The following is an 18,081-nucleotide window of genomic DNA, read 5'->3' on the forward strand; positions in this document are numbered from 1 at the left end:
TGGACTTTGGATGGGCTATTTGCTTTATTAACTTTTATGGACATACCACTCACTTTAAAGAAAGCCATCCTTTAGTTATTTGTAACCTGCAAGGCAGGTGAACTGCTACTATTTAAACTGCTACTATTTACATAAAATGGGGATCCAAAATAGCATGCCAAACAATCGCGATCAATTGACTAATCGGGAAATTTATTGATAGATTAGTCGACATAAAAAATAATCATTAGTTGCAGCCCTACTGATCACAATAAGAGCCAGCTTTTGGAACAAGCTAATTCACAAACTACACGTCCTAACTTCCTCATGACTTCTCAGCTTGAACTGAGTGTCATTTCAATCAAGTAGTCAACAGGACATCCATCTATTTTCTATACCACTTATCTCGTTGGGGCTCGCGGGCTATCCCAGCTGTCATTGGGCGAGAGGCGGGGTACTCCCTGGACTGGTCACCTGTCACAGGGCTGACATATAGACGGACCTTTGGCCAATTCAGTCACCAGTTAACCTAATGAGCATGCTTTTGGTGGTGGGAGGAAGCTGGAGTACCTGGCGAGAACCCACGCATGCATGGGGAGAACATGCAAACTCCACACAGAAAGGCCCTGACTGGGAAGCCAACCAGGGACCTTCTTGCTGTGAGGCAACAGCGCTAACCCCTGCACTGCCGTGCAGCTCTCAACAGGACATATTTGCTAGAAGTATATTATTGTGTCCTTCAGGGGTTGACGAGACTTAGACCATGAGACAAGATGTGATTTAAGCCAATAAAAATCTAAAGGCCTAAATAGATCTTTAATATGTGATAATTTTCCAACACTTAAGAATCCAAACACTGAAGAACGCCTCCTAAAGTGTTTTCGCTCTGATGACTGAGAGTTTGGGATGTTTTTCTGTAGAAATAGAGGATGATATGAAACTTCACCTCTGACCCGATGCTTCTAAAGATTTCTAGAGAAGGTTTACACAAAATAAAGCATTTTCTAACTCACATTTAGGGATTCAGTCCTTTATAAAAACACAGAACATCTTGTTTTCTTTAGTTTTTACTTCAACCTTTAAAACATGTCTATAGCTTGGTGTCTGAAGCTTCACAGCAAACAGTTCAGGTTGAACGGCGTTACCATTAATCAGAGAGAGAAATGTAAACCATATGAGAAAAACCAAACTATAAAAATGTCATGATCACATAAACTCAAGTTATTTTACCTGGACCTGATCCAGAATATCAAAAATAAATTTCTTAATTAATTGGCCAATAAATAATGTAAAATTTTTGTCCTTTTTAGCGGCTTTAGCCTCGACGGTTAGAAGACTGATGGTGTTTCTATGAAGTTAAAGCCCTTTGATTGCTCTACAGTTCGTCTAAATTCAGTCATGACAGGATGAAAACTCTTTGGTTAAGTCTTTAAAACATTCCTGAGACAGATGAGGAAACGTGACGAGCCGGCAGACTCGTTGGAGGCTGCTGATTGGTTCTCAGGCACTTCAGGTTCAGTTTGACGCACTTTGTGCGAGCGTGACCGCGTTTTAGTCCAGACGGCAGAAGAAGAGTCCCGGTCACTGAGGACTGCCGCAGAACGGTAAGGCCGCATCGCCAGACTTGTGCTCCCAGTCGTACTGGTGGTACTGGTCATACTGGTCGGGTTGAGTGCTGCTCAGGCTGCCGATGTCTCTGTCGATTATCTCGTTCACTGAAACAAAAAACAGAAGACAGCGTAATTATTGAAATAATCAGCATTTCCCATTGCAGTGAAAAAGATTTGATGTGTCTTTACATTTACGGAAATGTTAGAATTGGCTAATTAAGTCATTCAAAGAAAAAAACTTGTTTTGACTAAAGATAGAAACTGGAATGTAAGGACTTCTTATACACCCACAATCCCCAAAAAGTTGGGGCACTGTAAACACTTTCGAGTAGAAATAATCAGATCTTGTACTGCCTTTCCCTTCACCACCACAGAACTTCAGCGTTAAATAAAAATAAACTTCCTAGAGCCTGAGACGATACAAACTGCCTAACAGACCCACCTTGATGGGTTGTGTGCAGCTGTAAAGGTCAAAAAGTGAATTTACTAACTGATCAATTATCACCACTGACCTGGTTTACCATCATGAAATGGTTCTTTACAGCTGCAGTTTACGGGGCTCTCTGTGGAGGTGACAATTGTGTAATTATTTTTGTTATTAGCAGCTGTAGTAAAGCCGCTCTGCTGTGTCTATTTCAACTCAAGCAAATGTTTTCAGCTGCACCCCGATCGGCCTAAACATAGATCTGCGAGGAAACCTGAAGCTACAACACCACACTCAGCACCGACTCGCTGTGTATCGACAGCTTCATCTGCACGTGTGGAGTCAAATATACACACAGAATCCTCTGCCCTTTCAGACCAAAAACCTGGACCAAGACCAGAGTTCACAGGGATGTTTAGGGGGATTCAAGTTGTTTTAAATGTCAAAATACTGGTCTGCTTAAATCAGCAGCTACCATGGCTGAAACTTAATCCTCCAGGGTGGCAGAGTCCCATCAAAACATGTCCATTCAACACTGGTGGGTTTGTCACCGTCTTAATAAGACTGACTTCTATGGAGCTGACAACTTCCTGTTTAATAATCATGGTCTCCCAATTCCTCCTATTAAAAAGAAAAAAAAAAAGAAAGTTTATTATTTTATAAAGATGCTTAAAATCTAAAGTCAAAATTGCAAGAAAAAAGTCATAAAAATGAGATTAAAAAAGACTTGTTAGATATAGTGGGCCATAATTATAAGATCATTTTTAAAATTGAACCAGTTAAGTCAAAATTATATGAATAAAAAGCTGAAATTATGAGATAAAAGTCATTATAATGAGATAAATAATTGTGAGGCATGCAGTCAAAACTATAAGAAAAAGAAGGAGTATGTGATAAAGTCATAAATATAAATTAAAAATCAACCAATTAGTTGAAAAACCATAATTATGACATAAAAGATGGAGGCAAAAACTTGTGAATAAAAAAAGGAATAAATAAAATGGTAAGAAAAATGAGCTATAGATAGATAAAATGTAGAGCCTATGAGATTGATGAAGAATAATGAGAGCCATAAATATAAAATAAAAATTAACCTATGTGATTGAAAAGTCAAAAATATGAGATAAAAAAAGGTGGATTTGAAAAGTTTTAAGATTAAAAGTCAAAATGATGAGGTAAAATAAGTTTAGGTTATCAGAATTATGAGTAATTAAGGAATTATTATAGTAAGTTATAAATATAAAAAACAAATCATCCTATTGAATAAAAAAATGGAAATTATGAAATAAAAAGAGAAAAGTATGAGATGAAATATTGACGTTATGAGTCCAAGTCAAAATTACCAAGACAGAAAAATAACTTTGAGCTGTAGAAAATTATAAAAATAAAATCAAACTATAACTATGTGATAAAATGTCAAAAGTATGAAATTAAAAAACAAAAAAAATAGGAGATAAGAAAAATTAGGAGATGCAGTAATTCATAAATACACAGTAAAAATTGACCACTGTGATAAAAAAAGTAAAATATGTGATAAAAAAAGAAGGTGGACTTGACAAATTAGGCATGGTTTAAGATTAAAAGTCAAAATTATGAGGTAAAATAAGTTAATGAGATACAGTAAGTTGCAAATACAAATAAAAAATAAATGTGACAAAAAAACGAAAATATGCAAAAAAAAAATCAGAATTATGAGAAAAGTCAAGATTATGATTTTTAAAAGAACTGTAAGATCTAATAAGTTATCAATATAAAACACAAATCAACCTATGTAATAAAAATATGAAATAAAAAGAAAAATATGAGACAAAGAATTGAAATAATGTCAAAATCATCAAGACAAAAAAATAACTGTGTCGTAGTAAGTCATTAATGAAGTTAAAGAAAAACTATGATATAAAGTTAAAAATATTAAATTTAAAAAGTAAAAAATAGGAGATAAAATACATAATGAGATATAGCAAATCATAAATGCAAAAATCAAAAGTAAAGTGATCAAAAGTAAAAACAATATAAAATAAAAGAGTATTATGAAATATAGTGGGCCATACTTATGAGATTCAAAATCAAAATTATGAGATAAAATGCTGAAATTATGAGACAAAAAAAGAGATAAAAAGATTGATGAGATATAGAAAGTCATAAATATAAAATATAAATTTACTTGTGTGCTATAAAGTCTGAAATATTAGAGACAATGCAGAACATATGAGTTAAAAACTTTAACTTATTGATCTTAAAGGTCAAATTTTGATATAGGAAGGCAGAATAATCTGTCAATTATGAAGGTAAAACATAATTTATGTATCTTATAAATTAAATTTTCAATTTCAAAATTATCAATTACTCTCAGAATTTTGACTCGGGATCTTTTAATCTAATAATTACCTAACTTTCATATTTCCTTTTTTTAAATGGTGGAAATAGGCTTCTGTAGAAACTCCTTTCTTTCTAGTGTTTTACAAAAATCTCTCTCCAGTCTCCCTCCTCTCTCCCAGCTCGACTGTGGACTTGGTCTGAAAGAAATCACATGACTCCTACCTGCTCGTGGCTGATTTAAGCAGACAAGGATGATAAATGTCCTGCAGCAGCTAAAGCCAGTGTTATGAGTGTTAATGCTAAAGTACAAAGCTGACAGCTGGAGGTACTACATCTTTATCCAGACATGTTTGGATCAGTAGCTACACGTCTGTGGGGTAACCATAAACATCTAGTTTGACCTTTGAGTCTTAAAATCAATCACTAATAATCAGTAATCATTCAACCTGCAGCAGCCACCGTTGTCCTACAGGTGTTTTAACCCTGTGTGATATTTCAGAGGTCAAAGTCAGACCAAAAGGCAAGGAAGGGGCGGGGTCAGAGGCCCCGACGACAGCTGCTGCTCGCCAGCTGAAGCACAGCAACAAATTTAACCTCCATCTGCATCATTCAGAGCAGCAACACACAGAGCTATTATTAACCCAGATCAGAGGGAAGCACAGTCTTCACACGGAGGAGCCCGGCGTATAAATAACCAACATCACAGGGCAAACGTACGCGACAGCTCAGGAGGCCAGCTGCACAGTTAGATACGCAGACTACACTATAGAGGAGAGGCGTCTGGGATCTGGAGCTAAAGTCTAGAGAAGGTTTTTATAACTCCACGCTGACGACAGCCGGGGTCTGAGGTGCTGTCTGTGGGTCATCCATACATATATATATATATACATCTGCACTCATTCTTGTTAACGGGATATCTCAAAAACCCTTTAATAGATTTCCTAAAAACCTTGCACACATATCCACACTGACTCAAGAACTAGATTTTAGAGGTCAAAGATCAAGGTCATTGGGCTTCATGTTCATCCTTTGCTTGTGAATCTGATATCTAAACAACCCTTTGCTGGATTTTCTCCAGGCATGCACTATATTTTCAAGGGGTGCAGAGATGGATCACTTTAAAGAGGACTTATCAGGCTTATTTCCTCCTTGATGCCATACAGGGAAGCTTTGCATGGTTTGCAGCTCAAAGAACTCCTCATCTATCTTTGAGGGGCGTCTCAGAAAACCATAGCCTCTGCATAAAACGCTTCATTTTCATGCTGTTTCCCTCTGACTGTCCACCTCTCTAGAATCCCTCTGTTGCAAAAAAAAATCTGTTTATCTTTACATTGAGAACTCTGCAGGCTGGGGGGCAATATTTGAACGAGCTGCAGAGTGGCTCTTCTTGAACAGAGCTGCTACTACAGCAGCCAAGATGAGCAAACAGCTGTTCTCTCTGGAAATCCCTCTGTAAACCACAGCCGTCGGCCCAAGAATAGAGAAGTACTGCAGCCCAGTGCATCCATGCACGTCTGGCCACTGCAAGTGTGGGTTTGATCATAGACAATAATGGGGACCATCCTTTAGACCACTGATCATCAACTGGCGTCCCGGGGGCCAAATCAGGCCCCCCAAAGCTTCCTGTCTGGCCCCCAGAAGATCATTAAATTCAGAAAAGCAGGAAAAGAAATGTTGTGGTTTTAAGAGTATCTTTTGGCTTTAAATGTCTGCAGCTGTTAAGTCCACCCCAAAGGAAAGTCATATTCAGAAAGTCTTAGAATGACTTCACATTTGATCTGTTTTTACAAAAATTCACTTGTCAGCCAATATAAATATTAAAAAATGTGTTAAAACTGGCAAAAATGGCCAGATGAAGTGGTGAAAGGGGTTAGAGAGTGGCACAAATGGGCAGTAAGATCCAAATGGGTTGTGGAGTGGCACAAAGGGACAAAAGCTTGCAGGATAGGTGTTAAGAAAAGGTTAAAATGTGGCAAACCATTAGTTTTAAAGGAAACAGGGGTAAAAATCTATTAAAAAATGGGTGAAAAGTGGCAAAAATTGTGACAAAAGTAATAAAAAGTGGCAATATGGTGCAAAAGTAGCAATGGCAAAGTAGTTAAAAGGCAGGAGAGTGGGTTAAAGAGTGATAAACCAGCAAAAATGGGTTAAACGTGGCACAAAATGTTGCAGAAATGGCAGAATGAAGCAGTGAAGTAGTGAAAAGTGTTAAACATGAGTTCATATTGGTGCTGAATCATAATTGTTGAGGGCCAATTCTCTGGGATTTTCAGGAGCCCAGCCAATTCTGTGGGCATGCCTGTCTCCTCTTGGTCTACGGCGTTATATATTGGGATAGATCTCACTGGTAATGCCTGAAAATGTCCTGCGTTTTGACTCTGTCAAGAATAAATCTGGCCCTCGTGCAGATGCGCTTGATGACCCTTGCTTTAGACGGACAGCACCGGAGTGTTTTGGACTTAAGCTAACCCCCCTGAATTATTCAGTAATTTTCATTGCTAATTTACCCAAACTCTTAAAGACAGTTTGGCTGCAGCCCGGACAACTCATCTGGGCAGCGTATATCTCAGAATGGAAATACAAGCTAAAACTTTCAGAAAAATGGGATTAAACTTCCATTTATGGTTAGGGTAAGAGTTAAGGTAGGGGTCAAGATACCACATGTCAATTGTGTCAAACCTGATTACAAAACATTTAGCTGCATAAGCTACGTAGCTAATGGAGCTATGTAGCTTATGCTCAGAACGAGCTGTTTCTGTGTCTGTGGCTTTAAATGTTACTGAGCTGTCTGATTCCGCCCCTGACCACGCCCCTCTCAGGAAATGGATGTGCCTTAATGGATGTGGCTCTCCTGATCCTACTCCTAGCTGACACAGGAGAGGAGGTGGAACTTTCTTCAAAACAGGGAGGGCCAACTGAACCTGGGGGCGGGGCTAACTCCTCACATGACATCATGAGGGGAAAATCTGAGAACGGCTTGTTTCAGCACAGATTTTCTGAAAGGTGGAAAAGGGGGGCTAATGGATTTTTGGGGAGATTGTGGACAGGCCAGGAGCACATACTTTCGTTAGAAAAGTCTTAAAAAGTGATTTTTGCATAATACTTCCCCTTTAAATTCCTGCTGCATTTCCATGCATTCTGAGCGTCGGATTTAAGAGGATTATATATTTTGTTCGTGATCCCTCAATGATACTCATATGATACTGAGTTAAACCAGACAACTGTAAACATGTGACAACAGCTCTGACACAGGAGGAGGAGGAGGAGGAGGGGTTAAATACACCAAGAACAATTACAGCAAGCATCCTACCATCATCCAACGTGATCTCTTGGAGGCCCAAGGAGCCCAGGTTTGGCTGGTCTTCTGGTTCCTGCTTGATCCCCAGAGGTTCTCCTTGAATATGAAGCAGAGGGTCTTTCTGAGGAGCCGTAGGAGTCATGAAGACCCTTCTGGAACCAGGAGAAGAATGCTCCCTCTGAGGGGGGACGGTGAAGGTCTGAAGGGGCAGCGAAGACGCCTGAGGAGGCAGGGTGGGGACTGCAGAGGTCTGAGGAGGGATGGTGAAGGCCTGAGGAGGCATGGATGAGACCGGAGGAAGGACTGAGGAGGTTTTAGGAGGGGGGATGCTGAAGCTCTGAGGAGGAATGAAGGTCTGCTGAGAGGCCAAGGAGGTCAAGGATGGAGCTGACAAAGAGTGAGGAAACACTGAAGAGAGAGGGGGGTGATTCTGCCCAGGAGGACCACAATGAACCGGGATGTCACAAGAATCATAATACAGCAGGTCTGGGACTCGATCACAGGAGGAGGAGGAACAGAAGCCCGGGGGATTGTGGGAGATGCAGTCTGATTCCCATCTCTCCTGTTTGACTGCAGGAAGGTGAAGTCTGACTGCAGGCAGGAAGGTGAAGCTCTGTGTCAGACTTCTTCTCCTCTTCCCGTTTGAGACGTAGAACTGGACCTGGACTGGATCCTTTATCTTCTTATTGTAAGGAGGGACCTCCACCACGATGCTGGACTGAAAGACAGAAAACACAGAAGCATGAGGAGAAGCTGCAGCAGAAGATTTGGGAAAGACAATTACAATTGCAATCCAAGCACTTTTCAAACCTTGAGAACACTAGAAAAAAAATTCAAGCAGCAGCAGCCCAAAAATATCGCCTAAGAAGCAGCAAACATCAGCAGTCTCCTATTTATTAAACTGTTAAATCTGATGTTCTCTGATCAATCAAAGATCTTCTGCCTCTCTCAGTCTGACTGCCAGCTCATGTTCTCTCAATCTGAATCCAAACAGATCTGATAAAAACTAAAACTGATTCTCACTGTAAGGGAACGGCTGTGCAGAGCTGCCACATCATCTCTGAGTCCCTGCAGTTTATAGTAACACAGAAACTCTTCACACATCCAGAAAATGTCAACAAGGCAGTGTGTACCAATTAAAATGGAAATGTTAGCTCCTAAAAAAGGGCTCCTTGGTTTACCACAAAGTTTGCCTTCAGTCTAAACTGGCAGCTCAAACCAACAGAGCTGATTTTAGTTTCTCAGACACGCAGCTGAGTGGGAGAAGTGAGAGAATTTACACCAGACCGCAGCAGCAAAAACCCCCGGAAAGAAGCAGCTATGAAAGAGTAACTCGGGCAAAGCATGAACGACCACAGCCCTGACACTGTCATAGCTCCAGGTCTACCTCAGTGCATAGGTGTTGGAATAGCATTAGTGCTAGCATCGTGGCTAACAGTCACTTCATTTTGGAGCTAAAAAAGGGAGTCAAACTGTTACTGGATTCTGATGATGAAAATATTTACCTGTGCCATTTAAACCCCTGTTAACGACTGTTTCTGCTTTTAATGACACTTGTTTCCACTTTAACCCATTTTTGGAAAATCTAAACATTTTTTGCCACTTTTTAACCCTCTTTCTACTTTATCCAGCTGTTTTTTCAACAATCTTTCCCCACTAATGTCCCATTTTGATACTTTTTAACCCATTTTCACTACTTTATCCAGCTGTTTTTTCAACAATCTTTTGCCACTCTTAACCCAATTTTGATACTTTTCCCCCCTTCTTGCCACCCTTTATCAACTTTTACACTACTTTATTTGGCAATTTCTGCAACATTGTAGCCACTTTTAACCCTTTTTTGCCACTTTGTAAGCCCTTTTCACTACTTTATTCAGCTATTTCTCAACAATTTTGCAATTCTTTACAATTTTTGCCACTTTTATATAGGGGTGCACCGATCGATCGGCCAAGATCGGTATCGGCGCCGATTTCCTTCATTTTAGGAGATCGGCGATCGGCCAGTCCTCGTAAATAAGATCGGTGGATAAGATTGGTTTCATATACCTCTACCTACTAAAATGTGACAGATGAAAGACTAAAGGAACTGATATAATTTAGCAGTTTGGACAGCAAAGCTTTAAACTTTTCATTTATATTTGAGAGAACTACCTCATGTGCAGTTAAAACAACAAGTTTGTATTGTTTCACGGGTATTGTTCAATGTAATTCAATAAAATAAGATTGGAACATTGAAGGTGTATGCTGTCAGTTATGAAAAAAAAAGGTATCGGCAAAAATCGGAATCGTCAGGTCAGGCTTTTTAAAGATCAGTGATCAGCCAGAAAATTGCAATCGGTGCACCCCTACTTTTATACCATTTTTTGCAACACTTACACCCATTTTTGATACTTTGTGCCTCTTTTTGTACTTTTTTACCCATTTCAATCCTTTATCCAGCCATTTTGCAACATTTTTGCCACTCTTATCCAAAATTTGGTCCCTTGCCCCCTTTCTGCCACGTTGTTACCCCTTTTTCACTTCTTTATCCAGCCATTTCCCAACAATTTTGCCATTCTTGCCCATTTTTTATACATTTCGGCAACTTCTATCCCATTTTTTGGAATGCTTATAACCAATTTTTGATACTTTGTGCCACTTTTTGACCTGTTTTTGCCACTTTATAACCCCATTTCATTACATCATCCAGCCATTTTGCAACATTTATTTCAATTTTTCCCATTATTGATCCATTTTACCAATTGTTATCACTTTTTTACTTCTTAATCCATCTATTTTGGCCATTTCTGCAACATTGTAGCCACTTTAATCCTGTTTTGCCACTTTATAAGCCCTTTTCACTATTTTATCCAGCCTTTTCTTCAACATTTTTTCCAACACTTACAACCCATTTTTTGATACTCCGTGCCTCTTTTTGACATTTTTTTCACTACTTTATCCAGCCATTTTCAACATTTTGGCCACTTCTATCCCATTTTTGCAACCTTTCTGCCCTTTCTTGCCAAGTTTACCCCCTTTCACTACTTTAGCTAACCTTTTTTGCAACACTTTTTCCACTTTTAAGCAATTTTTGATACTTTTTGCCCCTTCTTGTCACTTTGTATCCCTTTTTCTCTACTTTATCATGCCATTTTTTAACATTTATTCCACTTTTCCCATTTTTGATACCCATTTTGCCAATTGTTATCACCTTTTCACTTCAGTCCATCTATTTTTGCAACATTTTTGCCATTCTCAACCCATTTTGATACTTTTTGCCCCTTCTTGCCACCCTTTTACCACTTTTACACTACTTTATTTGGCCATCTCTGCAACATTGTAGCCACTTTTAACCCATTTTTGCCATTTTGTAACCCTTTTTTACTACTTTATCCAGCTATTTCTCAACAATTTTGTCATTTTTTCTCATTTTGGCCACTTTTATACCATTTTTGCAACACTTATTACCCATATTTGATACTTCATGCCTCTTTTTGATACTTTTTTACCCCATTTCAATCCTTTATCCAGCCATTTTGCAACATTTTTTCCACTTTTATCCAAAATTTGGTCCCTTGCCCCTTTTTCTGCCACGTTGTTACCCCTTTTTCACTACTTTATCAAGCCATTTCTCAACAATTTTGCCATCCTTTTTAATTTTTCATACATTTCGGCCACTTTTGTCCCATTTTTTGCAATGCATTTTTTATACTTTGTGCCTCTTTTTGACCCATTTTTGCCACTTTATAACCCCATTTCATTACATCATCCAGCCATTTTGCAATATTTATTCCATTTTTCCCATTTCGACCCATTTTACTAATTGTTATCACTTTTTTACTTCTTAATCCATCTATCTGGCCATTAGAGCAACACTGTAGCCACTTTTAACCCGCTTTTGCCACTTTGTAACCCCTTTTTCACTACTTTATCCAGCTATTTTTAACAATTTTGCCATTCTTTCCCATTTTGGCTGCTTCTATCCCAGTTTTTCCAACACTTAAAACCCATTTTTGATACTTAATGCCTCTTTTTGATTTTTTTTCTGCACTTGATAACCCTTTTTCACTACTTTATCCAGCCAATTTGCAACATTTTTCCATTATTATCCAAAATCCAAAATTATTATCCAAAATTTGGTAGTTTTTCCTAATTCTTTCCCATTTTTAAACATTTTGGCTCCTTCTATCCCATTTTTGCAACATTTTTCCAACACTTTTAACCCATGTTTGATCCTTTGTGCCTCTTTTTGATACTTTTTTGACACTTTTTAACCCCTTTTCACGACTTTATCCAGCCATTTTCAACATTTTTGCCACTTCTTTCCCATTTTTGCAACATTACTGCCCCTTTTGCCACATTTACCTCATTTCATTACTTTACCCAGCCATTTTACTAAACTTCTTCCCATTTTAACCCATTTGTGATACTTTGTGTCCCTTTGCACTCTTTGCAATTGTTTTTCCATTAAACTTCTATCCCATTTCCTCCTACTTTATTTTCTGGCATCTCTAGGTTTATTCACATCATGGCTTAGCCATGAAGAAAGCTCTCCTCCTTGTAGGCACCCTTGTCTAATCATAGTTTTTGTTTAAATGTGTAGGGATATTCATAAGCCTATAATGCTTCATCAGTGATGTGCAGCATACAGAGGAGTTTTGATGAGGTGAAGCCGTTCTATCACTGATCAATAATCAGTCGTAGTGGCATGGGGTAGGTAGGGTGGCGATTCCAAAGCAGTCCTTCCTGTGGGTGCATGCCTACATTTATTATACCTGTTGCAGACTGGCTGCATGTTTGCTGCATGGCAGCTGTGGCATGTGCGCCATCACGGCTTTCATACCAAGCACATGTGTGCTGTGTGTTGGCGGCATCTCCCTGCTGTCACAACCCCGTCTCTCTTCATCAGTTTGACCTCAGTAATTCTCAGTAAAGTGGTTTGATTCATTGTAGAACAGAGCCAGGAAAAATTAAGAATAAAACTGTACGAACAAGCTGAGCATCTCCACAGAAATACAAAACTGGGCTTTTGTTCTGAAAAGCAAGACCGATGAAGAAGCAACACTGATGTTCTCCACAATCAAAAACATTTTTTGAATGTTAAAATCATATTTGACTTACTCCTCTGCTTTTTTCTGGCACAAGTCTGGCATCCATCTCCCACAGTGACCTTCCATCTGAGGGGTAAAATAATGTGTCATTCACAGAGTACGGCATGAAACATGTTTAAAATGTGGTGAAAACATGAAATAAATCAACAGCAGCTGATCTCACCAGGCCCTTTCTCTGTGAAGATAACCCTGGATGTTGCAGAGATGTTTGATCCAGTGATGATCAGCTCCTCTCCTCCGTCAGCAGAGCAGCACGTCGGACTGAAGCTCTCCACCTGAGGAAGCTCCTGACCCGAGCGCTGGGCTGAAACACAACATACCTTATATTTTAGTATATTAATGCAGCTGTGGTTTCTCTTGAGTCAAATGTCAGCTTACGGCAAGACACTAACAGGCAGAGGAAACACACACCAGTGATAAAGATCTCAGCACTTAAAGCACGAGGCAGCATCTCACACCATCCTCTTCATTTCCTCTTCTGTTCCTCTCAGGGGTGAGTAAAGAAACCAAACTGAATCTGAGTCTTTAATAACAGCTAGGCTGATGGTTAAACTTCTATTTTTTTTTTTATCAACATCTGGATCTTTTATAATCAGAGAAACAAACCAAGAAACCTTTTCACTACTTTATCCTGCCATTTTCAACGTTTTGCCACTTCTTGCTACGTTTAGCACCTTCCACTACTTTGGCTTAATATTTTTGCAACACTATTTTTCCACTTACGACCCATTGTTGATACTTCTTACCCATTTTGCCACATTTTAACCCCTTTTAACCACTTTATTCAGCTATTTTTGCATCATTTTTGCCTCTCTTAACCCATTTTGATAATTTTTGCCCCTTCATGCCTCTCTTAATCAACTTTTCACTACTTTATTTGGTCATTTCTGCAACATTTTAGCCCCTTTAAGCCCGTTTTTGCCACTTTGTAAGCGTGTTTCACTATTTTATCCAGCCATTTCTAAACAAATTTGCCATTCTTTCCCATTTTTTATATATTGTGGACCCTTCTGTGCCATTTATTTACCACTTTTAACCCATTTTTAATGCTTTGCGCCTATTTTTGATACTATTTTGTTACTTTTAACCCCTTTTCTCTACTTTTACAACCACTTTGCAACATTTATTCTACTTTTCCCATTTTTGATACCCATTTTTCAAACTGTTATCACCTTTTCACTTCTTTATCCATCTATTTTTGCAATATTTTTGCCATTTTTAACCCATTTTGATACTTTTCGGCCCTTCTTGCCATTATTTAACCACTTTAACACCACTTTTTTGGCCATTTCTGCAACATTTTAGGCCACTTTTAACCCATTTTTGGCATTTTGAAACCCCTTCTACACTACATTATCCAGCCATTTATCAACAATTTTGCTATTCTTTCCCATTTTTGCAACACTTAGAACCCATTTTTGATACTTTGTGCCTCTTTTTGATACTTTTATGACACTTTTTAACCCCTTTTCACTACTTTATCCAACATTATTCAACATTTTTTTCCACTTTTCCCATTTTTGATACCCATATTGTCAATTGTTATTACCTTTTCACTTCTTAATCCATCTGTCTTGCCCCTTCTTGTCACTCTTTAACTACTTTTACACTACTCTTTTTACCATTTCTGCAACATTGTAGCCACTTTTAACCCATTTTTGCCACTTTGTAACCCCTTTTACACTACTTTATCCAGCCATTTTTCAACAATTTGACATTCTTTCCAATTTTTTATACATTTTGGCCACTTCTATCCCATTTCTCCAACACTTAAAACACTTTAAGCCCCTCCAGGCAAACTGTGCTGGTGGGAGGGCGCTGGAGAAATGTTCTGCTCTCTTTACATTTTCATTGAAACTCTGAGCACAGCGAATCCTCAAAACGAGCTGAATTCCTCAGAACAGGCTGAGCTATATTGCTGCCAGAGCAGAAACCTTACACTGCAGCATAAAACTGTTTTTCAGTGGCTTTCATTAGTTACTTCAATAAAGCAAACCTTAAAAATGTGATTAACCCTTGCACAAATACATTTTTTTCCACTGACGTTTGGCTAAATAGAAATCTCAACTGTTAATGCTTCATCAAACTTGCAGCGTTATCACACTGCATAGCCATGATAAACAGTAAAATCGGCCAATGCAGAAACTATAATAACCACTTTTTCTCAACATATTCCTAACACGACCTCCAGAGAGATATTTCACATTGCATATAATAAATTTCCCATTAATCTGTCTGTCACATTCATTATGGACTTATCAAAGCAAAAGAAAACTAATCTGGCATAAAAAGCAAGGCCGAGCTTCCATAAAATTACTTTAATCTATCACTCAGTTGTTGGTTGGAGCTCCTTTTGCACAAATTCCAGCATCTCTGCTCGTGTCATGGAGCTGATCAGTCTGTGGTCCTGCTAGGGTTTTATGAAGCCCAGGTTGCTCTGATAGCGGCCTTCAGCCTGTCTGAGTCTAGGAGCTCTCATTTTCCAGAGATCATCAAGTACATTTGCACAAGGGTCAGATTTATTCTTGACAGAGTCTCTGGGGGTCAGACTTCCAAATAAAGAAAAATTAAATCAATATTTTGTTCTGATTAACATATTATCTTATAAGTATTTGTATTTTCTTTCAAAACGCAGGACATTTTTAGGCATTACCAGTGAGATCTATCCCAATATATAATGCCGTAGACCACATGAAGACAGGCATGCCCACAGAATTGGCTGGGCTCCTGAAAATCCCAGAGAATTGGCCCTCAACGATTATGATTCAGCACCAATATGAACCCACTTTTAACACTTTTCACTACTTCACTGCTTCTTTCTGCCATTTCTGCAACATTTTGTGCCACGTTTAACCAATTTTTGCTATTTTATCACTCTTTAATCCACTTTCTTGCAGTATCACTACTTTCCATGGGCTTTTTTTTTCATCTTTATGCCAATTTTAAAATATTTTTGGCACTTTTTGCTTTTTATCACTCTTTAACCCACTTTCCTGCCTTTTTACTACTTTGCCATTGGCTACTTTTGCACCATTTTGCCACTTCAGACCCATTTTTGATACTTTTTGACCATTTTTGCTTCTTTAACCCAACTTTTTGCCATTCTCTAATTCCTTTAAACCACTCTTCTTGCCTGTCTTATCCCTCCTTTTCCCCTTTTGCATCTATTTGTATATTTTCACCACTTTTTATTACTTTTGTCACAATGATTGCCACTTTTCACCCATTTTTGATATACTTTTTACCTTATTTCCTTTAATAATAATGGTTTGCCACATTTTAACCTCTTCTCACCACCTATCCTGCAAGTTTTTGTCCATTTGTGCCACTCCACAACCCATTTGGATCTTAACGCCCATTTGTGCCGCTCTCTAACCCCTTTTCACCACTTTATCTGGACATTTTTGCCAGTTTTAATACATTTTTAATATCTACTATTAATGGCTGAAAAGTGAATTTCTGTAAAGACAGATCAAATGTGAAGTCATTCTAAAACTATTTGAATATGAATTGATTTTGGGGTGATTTAACAGCTGCAGACATTTAAAGCCAAAAGATACTCTTAAAACCACAACATTTTCTTTTCTTAATTTAATGATCTTCTGGGGGCCAGACAGGAAGCTTTGGGGGGCCTGATTTGGCCCCCAGGCCGCCAGTTGATGATCAGTGCTCTACGGGGTTCAGGTCAGAATCAAATCCAGTAACACCAGGGTCAGTAAACCAGTTTCTGGTAGTTCTGGTTCACTGTGGAACGGTGAAAAGGAAATCAGGATCTCCATCAGGCACCTCAAACCATCACTGACTGTGGAGACTAGAAACACTGGACTTTAAGACCTGAAGGATTCTGAGTCTCTGATCTTCCTCCAGACTCTGGGACCTGGATTTAAAAATAAAATACTAAATTTAGTTTCATCTGATAACAGGACTTTGGACCACTGAGACCACAACGGTCCAGACCTTTTCTTCCTTAGCCCAGGTGAGACTCTGATGATGTCTGTGGTTCAGGATTGGCCCCACACTAAGAACACCACACTTGTAGTCCATCTCCTGGACCTGTCTGTGTGGTGGCTCTTGATCCACTGACTCCAGTCTCAGTCCAGTCCTTGTGAAGCTCCCCTAAGTTTACTTCAGTCTGCTTCGTTTGACAGTCCTCTGAAGGCTGAGATCATCCCTGTTGCTCTGACCACACTTGTCCCTTCAGTCAACTTTGATCTCTCTGAGAACATCCTGACCTCTCAGCAGTGACCTTCTGTGGCTTACCCTCCTCCTGGAGGGTGTCAGTGATCGTCATGTCAGCACTCTTCCTCATGACTGTGGTTGTGTGAACTGAACCAGAGTGAGAGACTGGAGGCTCAGGAAAACTTTGCAGGTGTAAGGAGTTAGTTAGCTGATTCTGATAAGGGACTTTTACAAAATATTATCATTTAGAGATAATGGATTATTGAATTTTCATGAGCCAGAAGCTGTAATCATCATTAAAACAAAACAAAAAACTTTGAAAGATTTCACTTTGTGTCTGATAAGTCTAGAATATATAGAAGGTAAAAAATGAACTTTATCATGATATTCTATTCTTTTCAGATGCGCCTGTACAGTATCACTAAACCACAACTGCTTTGGCTGATTGGTCCATTCATTCTCTGACCAGGAACAAAAGCATCAGCTTGAAGCTTTGGAAGATGGATCAGCCTGAAGACAGACATGAAATCTGGACAATCCACCAGCTTTAAAAAGTTACCGTCACCCAGCCCTACTTTAATCTATGCGAGGCATTTTTGACCTTAATAACAGACACATTGAACAACACAACTATTATTGGTCCACTTTGCTTTCAATAACTTTAATGTTATGTATAAACATGACAGGGAGACTCACAGCACTCCACAGGAACAGACGCCGTCTGCAGCCACAGCGCCCGCCCGTCTGGCTGTGGAATGGCGACCCTGAACACAACTCGCACCCTGGTGTTCTTCCGCCCGATGTCCGTCTCCCCTTTCTTCAGCTCGATGTCAGCGTTCCGCAGCTTCAGGATGCCGGCGCAGTCGATGCTGTGGAGAAGAAAACCAAACTTAGTTCGTATCATGATAAATGTTTACTGTGGAGCTTTACAGAATGTATTTCTATAATACTGAACTCAGTTTGAATCTTACACTTTTGCACATGAGAAACACCTGTAATGTTAATTATTATGTGTATTTAGGTTGGGAGGTAATATATCTGGTATTTTAAAATAGACACGGTATCTCTTTAATTTCTGGAGAAAGAGTTTTTATGAGAGTGCAAAGAATGAAAATGAGCACAGAATAGATTTTTATTTACTTTTATTTGAACATTTTCTCTGCTAAAGCATACTTTTTCCCC

At 38.9% G+C, this 18,081-nt stretch overlaps 1 protein-coding gene across 1 annotated transcript in view; it reads right to left on the minus strand.

Moving 5' to 3' along the window:
• Positions 1–592: 592 nt before the first annotated feature.
• The window catches only part of LOC121515389 (nuclear factor of activated T-cells, cytoplasmic 3-like), a 39,052-nt gene continuing 21,563 nt past the window's right edge, over positions 593–18,081 (minus strand). The window contains exons 6-10 of the mRNA XM_041796133.1: positions 17,596–17,768; positions 12,884–13,024; positions 12,731–12,786; positions 7,643–8,348; positions 593–1,694 (exon numbers count right to left, since the gene is read on the minus strand). Of these exons, the coding sequence (XP_041652067.1) occupies positions 1,561–1,694; positions 7,643–8,348; positions 12,731–12,786; positions 12,884–13,024; positions 17,596–17,768 (1,210 nt within the window). The 3' untranslated portion in view covers positions 593–1,560. The remainder of the gene's footprint in view (positions 1,695–7,642; positions 8,349–12,730; positions 12,787–12,883; positions 13,025–17,595; positions 17,769–18,081) is intronic.

The sequence above is a fragment of the Cheilinus undulatus genome, linkage group 9 (genome assembly GCF_018320785.1).
Source record: "Cheilinus undulatus linkage group 9, ASM1832078v1, whole genome shotgun sequence".
In the NCBI taxonomy this organism is placed as follows: domain Eukaryota; kingdom Metazoa; phylum Chordata; class Actinopteri; order Labriformes; family Labridae; genus Cheilinus; species Cheilinus undulatus.